The sequence below is a fragment of the Erythrolamprus reginae genome, chromosome 1, assembly GCF_031021105.1.
Source record: "Erythrolamprus reginae isolate rEryReg1 chromosome 1, rEryReg1.hap1, whole genome shotgun sequence".
In the NCBI taxonomy this organism is placed as follows: domain Eukaryota; kingdom Metazoa; phylum Chordata; class Lepidosauria; order Squamata; family Dipsadidae; genus Erythrolamprus; species Erythrolamprus reginae.
In genome coordinates this window covers 423,695,170-423,715,286 of record NC_091950.1, presented here as the reverse complement: position 1 = coordinate 423,715,286, position 20,117 = coordinate 423,695,170, and the positions used below count along the sequence as shown (strand labels likewise).

General features: G+C 41.8%; 1 protein-coding gene across 1 annotated transcript in view; it reads right to left on the bottom strand.

Moving 5' to 3' along the window:
* SSH2 (slingshot protein phosphatase 2) overlaps window positions 1-20,117 on the bottom strand; it is a 171,024-nt gene that overhangs the window by 90,448 nt on the left and 60,459 nt on the right. Inside the window, exon 2 of the mRNA XM_070735469.1 lies at window positions 165-208. Within this exon, the coding sequence (XP_070591570.1) occupies window positions 165-208 (44 nt within the window). The remainder of the gene's footprint in view (window positions 1-164; window positions 209-20,117) is intronic.

Below are 20,117 nucleotides of genomic sequence, written 5' to 3'. Positions count from 1 at the left end.
CGGCCAGGCACGGGGGAGCCAAAGGGCCATCTAGCAACAACCAGATGGACTACTTGCTTCTGATTTGGCCTGTATCCCTGGACGGGCAGCCCCGTGTCCACCCAGAACCGTCTTCTCAAGCAGCCCAACCACTCAGCACCTGGGGGCCCATGGCCAAGACCTACCTCCTGGGCTGGAACCGGCAATCGTCTTCTCCGCTGTCGGCCTCCTGGATTGGCAAGAGAAGAAGGGGGAGGGGCGAGAGGGGAAATAAAAATGGGTTAGCGCACAATCCATAATCCACAGGTCAACCTCGACTTTACGACACTCAATGAATTTTTTTATTAGATATACAGTGTTCCCTCGATTTTCGCGGGTTCGAACTTCGCGAATAGCCTATACCACGGTTTTTCAAAAAATATTAAAAAATACTTTGTGTTTTTTTCCTATACCACAGTTTTTTCCACCCAATGACATCATATGTCATCGCCAAACTAATAATTTTTGCAAATAAATAGCAAAAAAAAAAAATTATTGTTAATAAATAATTATGTTTATAAATATCAGAATCACCAAGTGCCTTAGTCAATGGTGAGTGCCAGTAATAATGGTGAGTAAATGGTTGTTAAGGGAATGGGGAATGGTAATTTAGGGGTTTAAAGTGTTAAGGGAAGGCTTGTGATACTATCCATAGCCAAAAATGGTGTATTTACTTCCGCATCTCTACTTTGCGGAAATTCGACTTTCACGTGCAGTCTCGGAACGCATCCCCCGCGGAAATCGAGGGAACACTGTAATATCAGTTTAAATTTTGTTTTGCAAATTTCTTTTATTTTTTTCTCCACAGTTTCTATGCATATACCTTAAACTTATGAAAAACATATTGTTTTTAATATTGGATTTGTATATTGTACATTGTATATTGTGTTGTTTGTTGTGAGCCGCTCCGAGTCCTTGGAGAGGGGTGGCATACAAATCTAATAAATCATCATCATCATCATCATCATTATTATGTCAATACAACACAGCAAACGAGATCACTATGCTGGATTTCGTATTTCATCCCCAGTCGGGCGCTTCCCAAGCACCTAGGACTGCGTGATGTAGCAGCAAATTATGTTTGCCGATCCCAGTAAAGCGGCCTTTTGCAATTGACAGATGGAGATTTTGTCAATTCCGATGGTTTTCAAATGTCCGCTGAGATCCTTTGGCCCTGCGCCCAGCGTGCCAAGGACCACTGGGACCACTTTCACTGGCTTATACCAGAGTCGTTGCAGCTCGATTTTTAGATCTTCGTATTTCACTAATTTCTCTAGCTGCTTCTCCTCAATTCTGCTGTCTCCTGGGATTGCGATGTCGATGATCCATACTTTCTTTTCCCCCCACGATCACAATGTCGGGTTATTATTATTATTATGTCAGTACAACACAGCAAACGAGATCACTATGCCGCCTCAAGTCTTCGGAGAGGGGCGGCATATAAATCCAATAAATAAATAAATAAATAAATTTCGTATTTCATCACCAGTCGGGCGCTTCCCATTATTATTATTATTATTATTATTATTATTATTATTATTATTATTATTATTATGGCACATGCGCAGAAGCCAAATCTTGCGCCAACACGCACATACATCCACCTGCCGGTTAGCTCCATTTTCACTACGGGATAGGGTTCCCCCTCCCCATTCTTGCAGAAACCTAATCCTGCTCCCCTCCCTCTATCTCCATCTCCTCCCCCTACCGTCTTTCTCCTTCTCTCCCCAATATCAGAAAAACATGATAAGCGAAGTATACATTTAATATTGCCTGCCTTAAGAGCAGCGAGGATTATATTCGCACAACATTGGAAAACTGAAGAAAGGCCACGAGACGAAGAGATAATTAGGATGCTAGATATTGCGCAGCAATGGAAGATTAAACAGAAAAAAGACACCGGATATTAACAAAGATGGACTTTATTTTCACCAGTGGTTGGGGGAAAAAATGGTGGAGATGAACTTGTTTTGTTTAAGCCATTAAATAATCCAGACAACATGATGTTTATTAAGCATTACAATAAAATGTAAACAATAGATTAAGTCAATAAAGTCTTTTTAAAAAAATGATTCTTTTAATTAAAACTTGGGAGGGGGAGTCGAATGTATTTCAGCTGCCACTTTTTAACCAAGAGTAGAATTTGTTCCAGCTCTGATAGTATTCCAACTCGTCTTTATCTTTTATTCCCATTGTTTTGGGGGAGTTTTTGAATTTTTTTTATTAGTTTTCAAATATATTTTAAGACAGACAAATAAATACCAACAAAAGACAGACAAAAGAAAAAAAGAAAAGAAAAAGCAAAAAAAATTGTGATATCAGCAAACATTCAATATTTCTACATTGCTACATCAGATATATCATTAAATCCTATAATAATATACATATTAATTCATATTATATTAATTCATATTAATCAATTCATAATAATATACAATTAATTCATATTAATCAATTCATAATAATATACATATTAATTCATATTATTTCATACAATCACAAAGCCCCTATTCAAATCATTCATATTTATATATTTATAGTCTTTCTTTTACTAATCTTTATATATCTTTTGCAATCTTTTTATTTCTATTTCTTAACTCAATCCATCTGTGCCATTTCCCCCATATTTCATGATACTCAGAATCTTTTTGGCCCCTTAATTCCATCGTCAGTTGTCTCTACAGTATTTCCATTATTCATTCATCCATTAATTTATGCCACAAAGAAGAGGGAGCCAAGCTATTCTCCAAAGCACCCGAGGGTAGAACAAGAAGCAATGGGTGGAAACTAAACAAAGAGAGAAGCAACTTAGACCTAAGGGGAAATTTCCTGACCTATCAATTAATCAGTGGAACTGCTTCCCACCAGAAGTTGTAAATGCCCCAGTTCTTTTTAAGAAGATATTGGATAACCGCTCCGAGTCTTCAGAGAGGGGCGGCATATAAATCTAATAAATAATAATACAGTAATAATAATAATAATAATAATAATAATAATAATAACAACAATAATAATAATAATAACCATTTGTCTGAAGCAGTGGAGCGCTCCTTGCCAAAGCAGGGGGCTGGACTAGAAGACCTCCAGGGACCCTTCCAACTCTGTTGTTGTTGTTGTTATTATTATTATTATATCTGATCATATAACATAAAAGATTTACGGCACTCGTGGGAAGTCCCTTGACATGTTGTGGCCTGCGGAAAACGTTTCCCAGGTTCTTTTTCAGGCCTTGCCGGAGCAGGCCTGCGAAAGGAACCCGTTCAAACCAAACATGGATCTCCGGGTGAGAAAAAGGGCTACCGAATTGCGTAAGCTGGCTTGTTAAGCTGGGCAGGGCCACCACCTTACCCCGAGGCTTCCTGGTGCGCTGGTGCATGTGGAGAGGTGCCTGCCGGGCGGCCTGTCTGATCTCAAGAGGCCTCGGGAAGGCTGCGGATGGGCCGGTTGGGAAGCTGGTGGAATTACTCACGGCAGCAAGACGGGGGTAAAAACGGACGGGGGGGGTGCACGTGGCATAGGAGGGGGGGCGTTCTATCTATCTATCTATCTATCTATCTATCTATCTATCTATCTATCTCTATCTATCTATCTATCTATCTATCTCTATCTATCTATCTCTATCTATCTCTATCTATCTATCTATCTATCTATCCATCTATCTCTATCTATCTATCTATCTATCTATCTATCTATCTATCTCTATCTATCTATCTATCTATCTATCTATCTATCTATCTATCTATATCTATCTATCTATCTATCTATTCCTATCTATCTATCTATCTATCTAGCTAGCTATCTATATCTATCAGTGCAGTCAGGCGGTACGGAAAGCAAGTAGGATGCTTGGCTGCATAGCTAGAGGTATAACAAGCAGGAAGAGGGAGATTGTGATCCCCTTATATAGAGCGCTGGTGAGACCACATTTGGAATACTGTGTTCAGTTCTGGAGACCTCACCTACAAAAAGATATTGACAAAATTGAACGGGTCCAAAGAGGGGCTACAAGAATGGTGGAAGGTCTTAAGCATAAAACGTATCAGGAAAGACTTCATGAACTCAATCTGTAGAGTCTGGAGGACAGAAGGAAAAGGGGGGACATGGTCGAAACATTTAAATATATTAAAGGGTTAAATAAGGTCCAGGAGGGAAGTGTTTTTAATAGGAAAGTGAACACAAGAACAAGGGGACACAATCTGAAGTTAGTTGGGGGAAAGATGAAAAGCAACATGAGAAAATATTATTTTACTGAAAGAGTAGTAGATCCTTGGAACAAACTTCCAGCAGACGTGGTAGATAAATCCACAGTAACTGAATTTAAACATGCCTGGGATAAACATATATCCATCCTAAGATAAAATACAGAAAATAGTATAAGGGCAGACTAGATGGACCATGAGGTCTTTTTCTGCCGTCAGACTTCTATGTTTCTATGTTTCTTTCTATCTATCTATCTATCTATCTATCTATCTATCTATCTATCTATCTCTATCTATCTATCTCTATCTATCTATCTATCTATCTATCTCTATCTATCTATCTATCTATCTATCTCTATCTATCTATCTCTATCTATCTAATCATCTATCTATCTATCTCTATCTATCTATCTATCTATCTATCTATCTATCTATCTATCTATCTATATCTATCTATCTATCTATCTATTCCTATCTATCTATCTATCTATCTAGCTAGCTATCTATATCTATCAGTGCAGTCAGGCGGTACGGAAAGCAAGTAGGATGCTTGGCTGCATAGCTAGAGGTATAACAAGCAGGAAGAGGGAGATTGTGATCCCCTTATATAGAGCGCTGGTGAGACCACATTTGGAATACTGTGTTCAGTTCTGGAGACCTCACCTACAAAAAGATATTGACAAAATTGAACGGGTCCAAAGAGGGGCTACAAGAATGGTGGAAGGTCTTAAGCATAAAACGTATCAGGAAAGACTGAATGAACTCAATCTGTATAGTCTGGAGGACAGAAGGAACAGGGGGGGACATGGTCGAAACATTTAAATATATTAAAGGGTTAAATAAGGTCCAGGAGGGAAGTGTTTTTAATAGGAAAGTGAACACAAGAACAAGGGGACACAATCTGAAGTTAGTTGGGGGAAAGATGAAAAGCAACATGAGAAAATATTATTTTACTGAAAGAGTAGTAGATCCTTGGAACAAACTTCCAGCAGACGTGGTAGATAAATCCACAGTAACTGAATTTAAACATGCCTGGGATAAACATATATCCATCCTAAGATAAAATACAGAAAATAGTATAAGGGCAGACTAGATGGACCATGAGGTCTTTTTCTGCCGTCAGACTTCTATGTTTCTATGTTTCTTTCTATCTATCTATCTATCTATCTATCTATCTATCTATCTATCTATCTATCTATCTATCTATCTATCTCTATCTATCTATCTCTATCTATCTATCTATCTCTATCTATCTATCTATCTATCTCTATCTATCTATCTCTATCTATCTAATCATCTATCTATCTATCTATCTATCTATCTATCTATCTATCTATCATCTATCTATCTATCCAACTCCTATGCCGCCAATCCCAAAGGACTCAGGGTAGTTTACATCAACAGTATGAGTACAATATAGATAGATAAAAAACAGTAAAAGAAGTTGAACATTATCTAAAGCTAAAACAGTAACACACTAAAACCCCATAAAAAAAGTGATTATAAGAAATAGCAGTCACACTCATATACATATACACCATTCATACAATTGGCCAACTGTTCTTCAAATTAGGGAACTTAACCCAGAATTCCCCATGCTTTAAGAGGGGATGACTCCAACTCCCAGAATTCCCCACCCATCAATGAAGTGGACTTCCACTCCCAGAATCCCCCAGCCAGCATCCTTTAAGAGGAAAGGACTTCCACTCCCAGAATCCCTCACTCAAGTTGCTTTAAGAGGAATGGACTTCAATTCCCATAATTCCTCAGCCAGGATGCTTTAAGAGGAAAGGACTTCCACTCCCAGAATCCCTCACTCAAGTTGCTTTAAGAGGGGTAGATTTCCTCTCTTCCAGCATTTCTGGCTGAGGAATTCTGGGAATTGAAGTTTTCCCCTCTTAAAGTGAAGGTTTGTGTAAAACACTGATTTTAGTGCAGCTCTCAGACAGTTGTAGAGAATCTCTGCCCTTGAGCTTGCCTGTCCACTGAGTCCGACCATTGGGCTCCGCTGCCTCCTTTTTTCACTCTCTGCTGTTTATTGCCACAGTGGGCATTTGCGTGGCCAGCAAACGAAGGCTGCTCTGAACAGGGAGGGAAAACTCCAAACCTCCTTCCATACTGGCTGCTGGCTCAAGCTGCACCTTTTCAGATGTGCCACCTGGGGGCAGCAAAGGGCAGCTGCTGTATTCTGGATCTGGGGTTGTCTTCAGATTAACAGAGTTGGAAGGGACCTTGTAGGTCATCTAGTCTAGCCCAAGCAGGAGGTTCGGGGGGGGGGGGGGACAGGAGAGCCCATCGTAAAGTAGCTATTTTTCCTGTTCTAAAGATACGTTTATATTTAATGTAAAATAAGATATTGGATAACCATCTGTCTGAAGTAGTGGAGGGTTTCCTGCCTAACCAGGGGGTTGGACTAGAAGACCTCCAAGGCCCCTTCCAACTCTGTTGTTGTTGTTGTTGTTATTATTATTATTAATTATTATTATTTATTATTATTATTATTATTATTATTATTATTATTATTATTATTATTATTACAAACAAATGAATAGGGCATCGATTTGTTCTCCAGGGCAAATCCATCGTAGATTTGACAGCCAGTTTGGTCTAGTGGTGAACCACCAGGCTAAAAATCATGGGGCTGTGAGTTCTAGTTGCCATGTTAGGCATGAAATCTAACTGGGTGGCTTTGGGCCAATCACCAGGAGATAGTAAGTTCTAGTCCCGCCTTAAGCATGAAAGCCAGTCTTTCCTTACGCATGAAAGCCAATTGGATGTCTTTGGGCCAATCACCAGGAGATGGTGAATTCTAGTCCCGCCTTAAGCATGAAAGCCAATTGGATGACTTTGGGCCAATCACCAGGAGACGGTGAGTTCTAGTCCCGCCTTAGGCATGAAAGCCAATTGGATGACTTTGGGCCAATCACCAGGAGACTGGGAGTTCTAGTCCCCCTTTAAGCATGAGGGCCTGCTGAGTTATTTCGGGCTCCTCCCCAGGAAATGCTGAATTCTAATCCTGGCATAACAATGAAACGTGACTTTGGGACAGTCCTTCCCTCGCAGGGTTGTTGTGAGGAAAGCAGGAGGAAGATGTGTTGGATCTATTGGCAGCCCGGAGTCATTTTCCAAAATAATAAAAGATGGGATATAAATAAAGAATAAATCATATTTAAAAAACACCTCCGCCCTCATTCTCATCCCAGCTATATTTTTAGTGTATTTTTTTACTGACTCAACAGAACGACGGCATCTTATTAACCTGTGTCATCTCTTTGCAACACACGAAAGGTCGGTCAGGCATTGCCATAGATTTTTAAAAAGCTCCAGTCGGGCTCAGGTGAAACATTCAAAAGGGGCCTAGAATCCGCTGAATCCTCAGGCTAAATTAATTTTAAAACCTCTCTCTCTCTATCCCGCTTCCTAACCTCTCTTGCTATGCATACACAAAGAGTAAAAAAAGATAAACACACACACACACACACACACACACACAAGACAGATAAAAGATAGAAACCCAGGGAGACAATTAAAGCAACTTGTGAGACCGAATTGTTTGATGAATAGTTGCATGGATTGGGTATTTTTTGTATAATAATAATAGTAATAGTAGTAGTAGTAGTAGTAGTAGTAGTAGTAGTAGTAGTAGTAGTAATAATAATAATAATAATAATAATAATAATAATAATAATAATTGCAAAAGGCCGCTTTACTGGGATGGGCAAACATAATTCGCCGCTACATCACGCAGTCCTAGGTGCTTGGGAAGCGCCCGACTGGTGATGAAATACGAAATCCAGCATAGTGATCTCGTTTGCTGTGTTGTATTGACATAATAATAATAATAATAATAATAATAATAATAATAATAATAATAATAATAATAAAAAATAGTAAATTTAGTAAATTCAATTTAATTTGTATATATATAGGTATGTTTATATGTTTTGTTTTGTTTGTTTGTATTATAATCAAATAACAATAATAACAACAACAACAACAACAACAATAGAAATATAGAAGATTGATGGCAGAAAAAGACCTCCTGGTCCCTCTAGTCTGCCCTTATCCAATTTCCTGTATTTTATCTTAGGATGGATCTATGTTTATCCCAGGCATGTTTCAGTTCAGTGACTGTGGATTCACCAACCACGTCTGCTGGGAGTTTGTTCCAAGCATCTACTACTACATTTATATAATTCTCCTCCTCATCAGAATGGTATGTATGTATAAGAGTGTGGACATAAGAGTTATTTTATAATGGGGGTTTTTTTAGTTTGTTATGTTTTAACCTTATTTAACTGTTCAACTTCTTTTACTGTTTAGTACTTATTCTTATTGTACTTATGCCGCTGTTGTAAGGCGCCCTGAGTCCTTCGGGATTGGGTGGCATAGAAGTCAAATAAATGAATGAATGAATGAATGAATGAATCATCAGCTGATGACGCAAAATGCAGAGTTTGCAAGGAAGCTGATGAAACAATTGATCGCTTCCTCAGCGGCTGCAAGAGAATTGCACGGATGGACTACAAACAATGTTTGCACAACTACGTGGCCCAGATGCTCCATTGGAAGCGGAGAGGGGCAGCATACAAATCTAATAAATAATAATAGTAACAACAACAACAACAACAACAATAATAATAATAATAATAATAATAATAATAATAATTCCCTGTGCCACAACTACCACCTACCAGGGGGAAAGAACTGGTGGGATCATAAACCTGAGAAAGAAGTTGAAAACAAACATTCCAAAATACTTTGGGACTTTCGAATTCAAACTGACAGGGTTTTGGAACACGATACACTGGATCTCACGATTGTGGAAAAGGAAAAAAGTGTGAAAAAGATGTTGCCATACCAGGTGACAATCGAATTGATGAAAAACAACAAGAAAAACATAGCTGATATCAGGATCTTAAAATTGAACTACGGCCACTCTGGCATAAACCAGTACAGGAGGTCCCGGTAGTAACAGGCACCCTGGGTGCTGTGCCAAAAGCCACAAAAGCCAGCATTTGAAAACAATAAACCTTGACACAATCACGACCTGTCAGTTGCAAAAGGCCACCGTGCTTGGATTTGCGCATATCGTGCGAAAATACATGAGACAGTCCTAGATGCTTGGGAAGTGTTTGACTTGGGATATTGTGATACGGTGTATTACATTTTTTTTCTGGATAAAATAATAACAACAACAACAACAGAATTGAAAGACACCTTGGAGGTCTTTGAGTCCAAGCTCCTGCTAAGGCAAGAAACCCTACAAATGATACTGCATTGGACCAACAACCCATTTCCTTCTAACTGTGACAAAAAACACGCCACAAATGGTGAACGGCGACTAACTATGATCAAATCTAGGTTCCAGGCTACATTAACAACAGTTGGAAGGGACCTTGGAGGTCGTCTAGTCCAACCCCCTGCTTGGGCAGGAACTTCAAGTGCCAGAATTCAGCATGCATGCTTCTTTGGGGAATTCTGGGAGATGGAGTCCCCCCCTCCTTCAATTAACCAAGATTGAAAAACATGCCTTAATCTTCGAAAGCCACCGTTTCTGTGCCACAGATTCGCCATAACGGTGATCAGGTCTTCTGCTTCTGCTCAGGGGGTGGACTAAAAGACCTCCCAAGGCCCCTTCCAACTTGGGTCATCATCCTGTCAATCCCATAATAAGGATGATGGCTCCCAGATGTGGTGCCGGCAAGGAGCCACCCCAAACATCTGGATGCAAGAAGGAGGAGACAACTCCCTGGTTTTTCTTCACGGCTCTTAAAAAACCTGCCAAAAAAGTAGGAGCACTTGGGCCAAACAACAAGCCCCAACCATTCAATCCCCCCCCCCCCCGTCTCCAGCCAGCCGGCTCCGACTATTGGGGCTGCAGATGAAAAACAGCTGGATGTCAGCCGCCTCCTTTGGCTGGAGAGACGCGGATTTTCCTGGCGAGGGAAAACGCAGCAGCACGGCGCGCCACGCGGCACTGAGCCTTCATGTGAACAGGCACACCGCAGCGCCAGGAACGCCAAAGATCAGCTGGCTGGTGCACATGGAGGTTTTAAGGATGTTTTCCACTGCAAAGACCAGCTGACCAGCAGGTTTGTAAAGCTGACCACACCTCAAAATGGATATAATGGAACTGGGAAAGGTGCAAAAAGGGGCAACGAGAATGACCAAGGGAATGGAGCCCCTCCCTTATGAAACCAGGTTGCAAGGCCTTGGTCTCTTCAGCCTTGAAAGACAGCGTTGGAGGGGGGACTGGATCGAAGGGTATAAAATCCTGCATGGGATAGAAAACGCGGATAGAGAAAAATTCTTTTCTCTATCATACAATACTAGGACGAGAAAGAAAACCACGAAGCTCAGAGAGCACAAAGGAGCCCTCACTTCTCCTCCTCTTTTCCTTCCTTCCTTCCTTCCCCTTCCCTTCCCCTAGCACTGATGAGGTTCCCTAGTTGGGTCTTGAAACGTCTGCAAGAAAACCACCCAGCTCAGAGGAAACCAAGTACCCCTCAGTCATCGTCCTCCTTCTCTTTCATGGTTGAAACATTTAAATATGTTAAAGGGTTAAATAAAATTCAGGAGAAAATGTTTTTTATTTATTTATTTATTTATTGGATTTGTATGCCGCCCGTCTCCTAGGAAAGTGAACCCAGGAACAAGGGGGCACAATCTGAGGTTAGTTGGGAGAAAGATCAGAAGCAATGTGAGGAAATATGATTTTACTGAAGGAATAGTAGATGCTTGGAACAAACTCCCAGCAGAAGTCATTGGTAAATCCACAGTCACTGAATTGAAACATGCCTGGGATAAACATAGATCCATCCTAAGATAAAACACAGGAAACACTCTAAGGGCAGAACAGATGGACCAAGAGGTCTTTTTCAGCCCTCAATCTTCTATGTTTCTATGTTTCTTTCTTTCCTTCCTTCCTTCCTCCTCCCCCTCCTCTTCTCCTTCCTCACTTCCTTCCTCCTATTCTCCTTCCTTCCTTCTTTCCTTCCTTTTCTCCTTCCTCCTCCTCTTCTCCTTCCTTCCTTTCTTCCTTCCTCCTCCTCTTCTTCTCCTTCCTTCTTTCCTTCCTTTTCTCCTTCCTCCCTTCCTTCCTCCTCCTCCTCTTCTCCTTCCTTTCCTTCCTTCCTCCTCTTCTTCTCCTTCCTTCCTTCCTCTTTTCCTTCCTCCTCCTCTTCTCCTTCCTTCCTTCCTCCTCTTCTTCTCCTTCCTTCCTTCCTCCTCTTCTCCTTTTCTTCCTTCCTTCCTTCCTTCCATCCTCCGTCCCTCCCTCCCTCTTCTTTCTCTTCACTCCCTTCTAGCACTGATGATGTTCCCTAGCTGGGTCATGAAATGCCTCTGAGAAAAGCCCCAAGTGCACCCCACACGTCCAGCCCCCCACAGCCATAACATTCTCTGCCATGGCTAACAAGCCTCCCTCGCTCTGGCCCATAGAACCCAAGCAGACAAAAGGCCCGAGCTCCCCCCCCAGTCTCCATCCTCCGAAGGGCGTAAGTAGGGCAGCGGCTGGCATCACCCCCCCTTGCCCCCCCCGCCAGGCTCTTCCCTTTCTCTTCTGCCAGGGTCAGGGCCCCCTGCTCCTTCCGAAGCCCCCTCGAGCCACCGATCCCCACCACCCCCGTCATCTTCCATGCTGTAATCTGGATTCTACGATAGGGTTAGAATGGGTTTGGAATTGAAATCCAGGACGTTTACGGGGGGGGGGGGGGGGCTTTTTCGGCTTTTGGAGGATACTTGATTTATGGGGACACGCGTCACGCCGTCTGGCGCTGGAGGAGGAAGGCACAAAGCGCCACAGTAACCGGGTTTCTTGCCAAAGGAGGGAGGGGGGAATGGGGGGGGCAGAGGCTGCACCATCACCAGGAAAAACAGCTGTGCTCCACTTCAGCTGCCAGTCTAGGCTGGGCCCCGCCCACTCTCTCAGCGGGAGGGTTTCCTCTCTAGGCACCCAGAGGTCTTTCTTCTTGGCTTCCCAACACCTTCCTCCCTGCGCTCTTCCTTAAGGACATAGGAACCTCAGAAGAGCCCTGCTGAATCGGGCCCATCGAGTTCAGCATTCTGTGTCCCACAGTGGCCCCCCAATGGTCCATGGGGATCTTGAGCAGAAAGAGAAGGCAAAACCCTTGACCCCCAACAAATGGGACCCTAGGGAACCCTGCCTGCCTCAACCAACATAGAGGCAGCACATGGACATCCATTTCAATAACCATCTATGATACACTTGGCATCCGTGAATCAATCTATCAATCTATCAATCCATCCATCCATCCACCTACCTCAGAAGAGCCCTTCACTCCTCCACTCGAAACAGAATACCCTACGAAAACAGACTAACAGGTCTGGAAAGCTTAGAACTGCGACGCCTAAAACACGATTTGAGTATTGCCCACAAGATCATATGCTGCAATGTCCTACCTGTCAATGACTACTTCAGCTTCAACCGCAGCAACACAAGAGCACGCAACAGATTCAAACTTAATATTAACTGTAAAAAATATGACTTTGGCAATCGAGTTGTCGAAGCGTTGAACTCATTACCAAACTCAATAGTGTCAACCCCTAACCCCCAACATTTCTCCCTTAGACTATCCACGATTGACCTCTCCAGGTTCATAAGAGGTCAGTAAGGGTCGTACGTAAGTGCACTACTGTGCCTTTCGTCCCCTATCCAACTGTCTCTCCTTTATCTCATATATCATATATATTTTCTTCCTTTGATATATCTTTTCCTCTATTTTTATATTTTTCTTTATATATATTACCTCATGTCTATTCTCTACTATATGTATTGTATACTGTATTGGACAAACAAACAAACAAACAAACAAACAAATAAATAAATAAATAGCTATCTATCCATCCATCTATCCAGCTATCCTTCCCTGTTCCCTCCCTCCCTATCTACTTATCTACCTACCTAGTACCTACCTACCCACCCTATCATCTATCCATCTATGTATCCATCCATCCCTCCATCCCTATCTTTATCCCTTCCTTTCCATCCATCCATCCTCTGAGTGGGATTTTGGAGTCCTGGTGGACAGCCATTTAAACATGAGCCAGCCGTGTGCAGCAGCTGCCACAAAAGCCAACACAGTTCTAGGCTGCAACAACAAAGGGAGAGAATCAAGATCACACAAAGGGTCAATACCACTTTATGAGGCCTTGGTAAGGCCACACCTGGAATCCTGCATTCAGTTTTGGTCTCCACCAAGCAAAAAGGATGTTGAGACTCTAGAAAATGTGCAGAGAAGAGCGACAAAGAGGATCAGGGGATAAATGGAGGCTAAAAACCTATGAAGAACAGTTGCAGGAACTGGGCCTGGCTAGTTTGATGAAAAGAAGGACCAGGGGAGACAGGATAGCAGCCTTCCAGTATCTCAGGGGCTGCCCCAAAGAAGAGGGAGCCAAGCTATTCTCCAAAGCACCTGAGGGCAGAACAAGAAGCGATGGGTGGAAACTAAACAAGGAGAGAAGCAACTTAGAACTAAGGAGAAATTTCCTGACAGTGAGAACAATTGATCAGTGGAACAGCTTGCCTCCAGAAGTTGTGAATGCTCCAACACGGAAGTTTTTAAGCAGGGGGCTGGATAACCATCTGTCTGAAGTGGTGTAGAGTTTCCTACCTAAGCAGGGGGTTGGACTAGAAGACCTCCAAGGTCCCTTCCAACTCTGTTGTTGTTATTTAACACAGGGGTCTCCAACCTTGGCCACTTTAAGACTTGTGGACTTCAAGTCCCAGAATTCCGGGAGTTGAAGTCCACAAGTCTTAAAGTGGCCAAGATTGGAGACCCCTGATTTAACAGAACCTTGAAAGGATGAATCTCCTGCTGTCGCTTTTACAGCCTGGTAAGTTTAAAGCGCTTATTTCTTTGGTAGAGAGGCAGCCTTTTTTCCTCTGTTGTAGCCAACAGCTACTACTAACGCGCCTCTTAAAAGTCCTTTTAAACTTGGCAATTTTGTGGTTTGGAAGCTCTTGAAATGTTTGGGCTCCTCCTCTGGGGAAACAAACAAACAAACACAAACATTATTTACCGCAATGTGCCTCTTGCCAGGGAGCGGCCCAACCACAACTCAAAATTAGCCATTTAAACTAAAACAAAGAGTGGGAGTTACACAAACATTGCAAAACCGACGTATAACATGGTGGCCGTGGCAAGGGCCCTAGCGATGGTATAAAATAATAGGCTGCAAAGGGAATTCCCTTTGCAAAGGGATTCCCCACAGTTTTTTCCCCAGACGTGGCAAATTTGAGAGGGGTGGACTTCCACGCCCAGAATTTGCCACCACGCGTGAAAAGCATCGGACTGGACATGGGTTTGGTTGGGTGTGCGTAATTTTTTTTTTTATTAACATGTTTGATTGCAATAGCAATACCTAATATAAAGTAAACACAGAACAAAGACAATTGACAAGGAGAGGAGAGGAGGGGAGAAAAAGAGAGAAGATAAGAGAAAGTGAGAGAAGAGAAGAGAGGAGAGGAGAAGAGGAAAAGAAAGAAGAGGAGAGAAGAGAAGAGAAAAAGAGAGAAGAGAGGAGAGGAGAAGAGAAAAAGAGAGAAGAGAAAGAGAAAAGAGAGAGGAGAGGAGAAGAGGAAAAGAAAGAAGAGGAGAGGAGAGAAGAGAAAAAGAGAGAAGAGAGGAGGAAAATAGAGAAGAGGAGAAGAGAAAAAGAGAGAGGAGAGGAGAGGAGAAGAGAAGAGAAAAAGAGAGAAGAGGAGAGGAGAAAATATGGAATGGATGGAATAGGGTTAGGAATAGAGTAGAATTAAAATAAGAGAAGGGGAGAGGAGGAGGGAGGAGGAGAGGAGAAGTGGGGGGGAAGGGGAGGAGAGGAGGAGAGAAGAGAATAAAGAAATTTAATTTCTAATGTTACAAATGTTTGTCTTTTCATCTCATGTCCCATTTCCGATCTATAAACAAATCCATAAAATATCAGTCGTGCCATCTGCAGAAAGTCCATAAAGGGTAGCCAGAAGTAAGGACACATTTTGTCTTAAACATGATCAAATAAACCAACGTCTAATTCCTTCCCTTTACTTTGAATATGCTCAATCTTCAGTTCACTCAAATGTTCTTGTAGGAGTTGGTTTCTGTTTATTTCTTCTCTGTCCAATTACACAAGAGTGTAAGAGTGAAACCAATAGAACAAAATATCCAGCTCATTTTTTCTGTTTGTTATTTATTCTTTCCTTTAAAATTCTAAAGACCTCCGCCAGTTTCTTTTGTAGATCCAGGGGAACATGCTTTTCTAAGTCATTCTTCCCACCTACCAGTTGTAAATCCATGTTCAATACTCGTCATATATAAAGTTTGCTTTATGGCTCTTTGTTTCTTCAAAATATCTTTTAGGCTTCTATAGTGGCGTTGTTGATATTGTCTCTATAGTGATATTTTCTGATTCCATTGTTCAAACGTCTACTTTAGTCTTTGTATTGTCACAATTGTTTGAATAACCCTGCACGCCTGTGTATCTTTCATCCCCTGAAAGTCTTTCGTTTCCTGTTAACGTTCAGTTTTTGAATATCACAAAAGGAGTGGTTTCTTTTTTTTTGTCTAAATACAAGTGTCTTGGCAATGACTTCACAAGGAACAATAATAAATGTAATGTATGGTCTGATTGGACTGTATGATTGTGTACTACATTAGGATTTTAAGTTTATTTTTTAAAAATTATTAGATTTGTGCTACATGTTTATGTCTGTATCTACTCTGTGAGCCGCCCCGAGTCTTCGGAGAGGGGCGGCATGCAAATCTAATAAATAATAATAATAATAATAATAATAATAATAATAATAATAATAATAATAACAGCCTCCTAATCAAAGAAGAGAGCATGTTTATTTGCTTGTTTGTTTATTGGCAGTTTTGTGTTAGCAAAAACTTCAGAAGGATTTAAGGGTCGTGATTTCTGGCAGTCTCCAAATGGGTGAACAGTGCAGTCAGGCGGTAGGGAAAGCGAATCGAATGCTTGGCTGCATAGCTAGAGGTATAACAAGCAGGAAGAGGGAGATTGTGATCCCGCTGTATAGAGCGCTGGGGAGACCCCATTTGGAATAATATTGTGTCCAGTTCTGGAGACCTCACCTAAAAGAAGATATAGATAAAACTGAACGGTCCAAAGACGGGCGACAAAAAGGGTGGAAGGTCTTAAGCATAAAACTGATCAGGAAAGACTTCATCAACTCCATCTGTCTAGTCTGGAGCAGTGTTTCCCAACCTTGGCAACTTGATCCTCAGCCAGTGAATGCTGGCTGGGGAATTCTGGGAGTTGAAGTCCAAATATCTTCAGGTTGCCAAGGTTGGGAAACACTGGTCTGGAGGACAGAAGGGAAAGGGGGACGGGGGACATGATTGAAACATTTAATTATGTTCAAAGGTTAAATAATGTTCAGGAGGGAAGTGTTTTTAATAGGAAAGTGAACCCAAGAACAAGGGGTCACAATCTGAGTTTAGTTGGGGGAAAGATCAGAAGCAACGTGAGAAAATATTATTTGACTGAAAGAGTAGTAGATCCTTGGAACAAACTTCCAGCAGACGCGGTTGGTAAATCCACAGTCACTGAATTTAAACCTGCCTGGGCTAAACATATATCCATCCTAAGATAAAATATGGGAAATAGTATAAGGGCAGACTAGATGGACCATGAGGTCTTTTTCTGCCGTCAGTCTTCTATGTTTCTGTGTTATTTATTAGACCTATAGGCTGCCCTTCTCCTCGTGTATTATATACACATCCACAAACAAGACCGACAAACCTACGTGCTTCTCCTTTCCAAAGAAGAGAGAAGTCAGCTGCGCCTGAGAAGCTCCAGTGTTCCGGATGTGGAAGCCACAACGAAGGTCCCCCCCCCCCCCCAGGAACCTTTGCAAGAGAAACCACCCACCGAAGGAGAAGAGGAAAAAATAAGCCCCCACCAACACCAGCCCCATTGTTCTCCCCCGGAAACAGGGGGCTCATTTCCGCCCCCTGCCCCCCCTCCCCAACCACAGCTGTCTTCTCTGAAACAGGTTTCTGGCTGTCAACAACACCGACATCACACCCGAGAGATGAACGAGTTCCCACCCACTCCCATAAGAATATAAGAACCTAAGAAGAGCCCATTGAGTCCAGCATTCTGTGTCCCACAGTGGCCCCCCAAGTGTCCAGGGGACCTTGAGCAGAAAGAGAAGGCAAAACCCTCCCTTTCCCTCGACCCCCAAGAAATGGGATCCAAGGGAACCCTATTGTTGTGTTGTTTTTGTATTATTTATTTATTTATTTATTTTGTCCAATACACAATACATATTGAAGAGGATAGACATGAATTATTATATATAAAGAAAAGATATAAAAGTAGAGGAGAAGATATATGAAAGGAAGAAAAGATATATGAGATAAGGAGAGACAATTGGACAGGGGACGGAAGGCAGTCTAGTGCGCTTATGTACGCCCCTTACTGACCTCTTAGGAACCTGGAGAGGTCAATCGTGGAGAGTGTAAGGGAGAAATGTTGGGGGTTAGGGGTTGACACTACTGAGTCCGGTAATGAGTTCCACGCTTCGACAACTCGATTGCTAAAGTCATATTTTTTACAGTCAAGCTTGGAGCCATTAATATTAAGTTTGAATCTGTTGCGTGCTCTTGTGTTGTTGCGGTTGAAGCTGAAGTAGTCATTGAGAGGCAGAACATTGCAGCATATGATCTTGTGGGCAATACTTAGACCATGTTTTAGGCACCATAGTTCTAGGCTTTCTAGACCCAGGATAGTGAGTCTATTTTCGTAGGATATTCTGTTTCGAGTGGAGGAGTGAAGGGCTCTTCTGGTGAAGTATCTTTGGACATTTTCAAGGGTGTTGATGTCCGAGATGTGGTATGGGTTCCTGACAGATGGACTGTATTCAAGGATTGGTCTGGCAAAAGTCTGGTATCTTGTGAGTCGCCCCGAGTCTTCGGAGAAGGGTGGCATAGAAACCCAATCAATCAATCAATCAATCAATCAATCAAGGAAGAAAAGAAGGAAATCCTTTGAGTTGCGTGCAAGGGCAATAGTGAGGATGGGGGCACTTGGAGAGGTCGGAGACCGGAAGGAAAATGTTTCCCATCCTTGTGCAGAAACAAATCCATCATGCGAAAACATGGGAATTGGGTGTGTCGAGTTTAATGAAGAGCGGGACTCGGGGGGGCAGGATAGCAGTTCTTCCAATACCAATTCCAGACCCATCCTTGAATACAGCTCATCTGTCTGTAGCCCACACCGCATTTCGGACATAAACACTTTAGAAAATGTCCAGAGATACTTTATTAAGAAGAGCCCTCCACTTCTCCACTCACAACAGAATACCCTACGCAACTAGACTCACACAATCCTAGGTTTAGAAAGCTTAGAACTACGTGGCCTTAAACACGACTTAAGCACAGCCCATAAAACCATCTGCTACAACGTCCTTCCGGTCAACGACTACTTCAGCTCCAACCACAACAACACACGAGCACACAACAGATACAAACTTAAAGTATACTGCTCTGAACTTGACTGCAGGAAATACGACTTTAGTAATTGAGTAGTTGATGCATGGAACTTACTAACTGATTCTGTAGTATCATCACCAAAACCCCAAAACTTGACCCTTAGATTCTCCACTGTTGACCTCTCCCGATTCCTAAGAGGTCAGCAAGGGGCGTGCATAAGTGCATCAGAGTGCCTTCCATCCCCTGTCCTAATGTTTTCTCTCTTACTAGCATCATGTATATAAACATTGTTATATCTTTGTATAATACCAATATGTTCTTGACATAGGTAGGTGGGTGGGTGGGTGGGTGGGTGGGTGGACGGACGGACGGACAGACAGACAGACAGATGTATCATGTATATAAATATTATTATATTTTTGTATACCACCAATATGTACTTGACATAATAAACAAATAAATAAAAAACCCAATATTTATGGTGCTATCAGAGGGGGGGCACTTAATCGGCAGCATTGACACGAAGGAGTGGTTCAGATTGAGGAATACAAAGTTATTGACTTTGGAAGGGGGTGGTTTACAATTGGGCTAGCATGCTTTTTTATGGTATGGGAAAAATATTTTCGGAGACGTTAGATAAGCAACGCTCTGTTATTGGTGTGGGAGAAGGTTCAAAGGACAATGTTATCCAAAAGTACCTGTTTCGCTTTCAACCATAGAAGCACTGACACCTCCTAATATTACAGGCACAATAATTAGATATAAAGACATTTTAAATGAAGAACTAGGACTCAAAATGAAAGAAGAACTAAGGGTGAAAGGGATCAACTTAACATGGCACAGGTAGATGCAGATAGAATCTAGATGTGAAAAAAGTAGGGTTTTATACAGAATTAACTCACTGAACTAGATAAAATCCTAACAGGGAGAAAAAGCAAAACTAACTTCAAAAAATTGTATAGTTATTTATTAGGGAAGAAGAGCAAGTAAAACAACAACGATAGAATGGGCATCAAAACGTTATACGACAGAATTGGATAAATGGGAGAAAGTTGTGGGATAGAAATTATAAATTAACAATTAATCTCCAATTAAGCCCCTGAAGGCAGCACAAGAAGTAACAGATGGAAACTGTTCTGTCGGGCTCTCTGGTAGAATCCTCCCAAAAATGCACAGATACAATTTCATACACACACACACGTTTGAAAATTCAAAACAATGTTCTTTATACCGAAAAATGCAAATAAACCAAGCCCTCTTTTGATATAGCAAAGAGCACTGGTCTCCAAACAAACTGGTAATTTGTACTTGCAGCTGTGAGGCAATTCACAGTCCTTCTTCTTTCACAAAGTGAAACACACTTTGCTCTGGTTTAGTTTCAAAGTGGGGAAAAAATCAGCACACAAAGGTCAAAGTCAGTAAACCAGTCACGAAACACAAC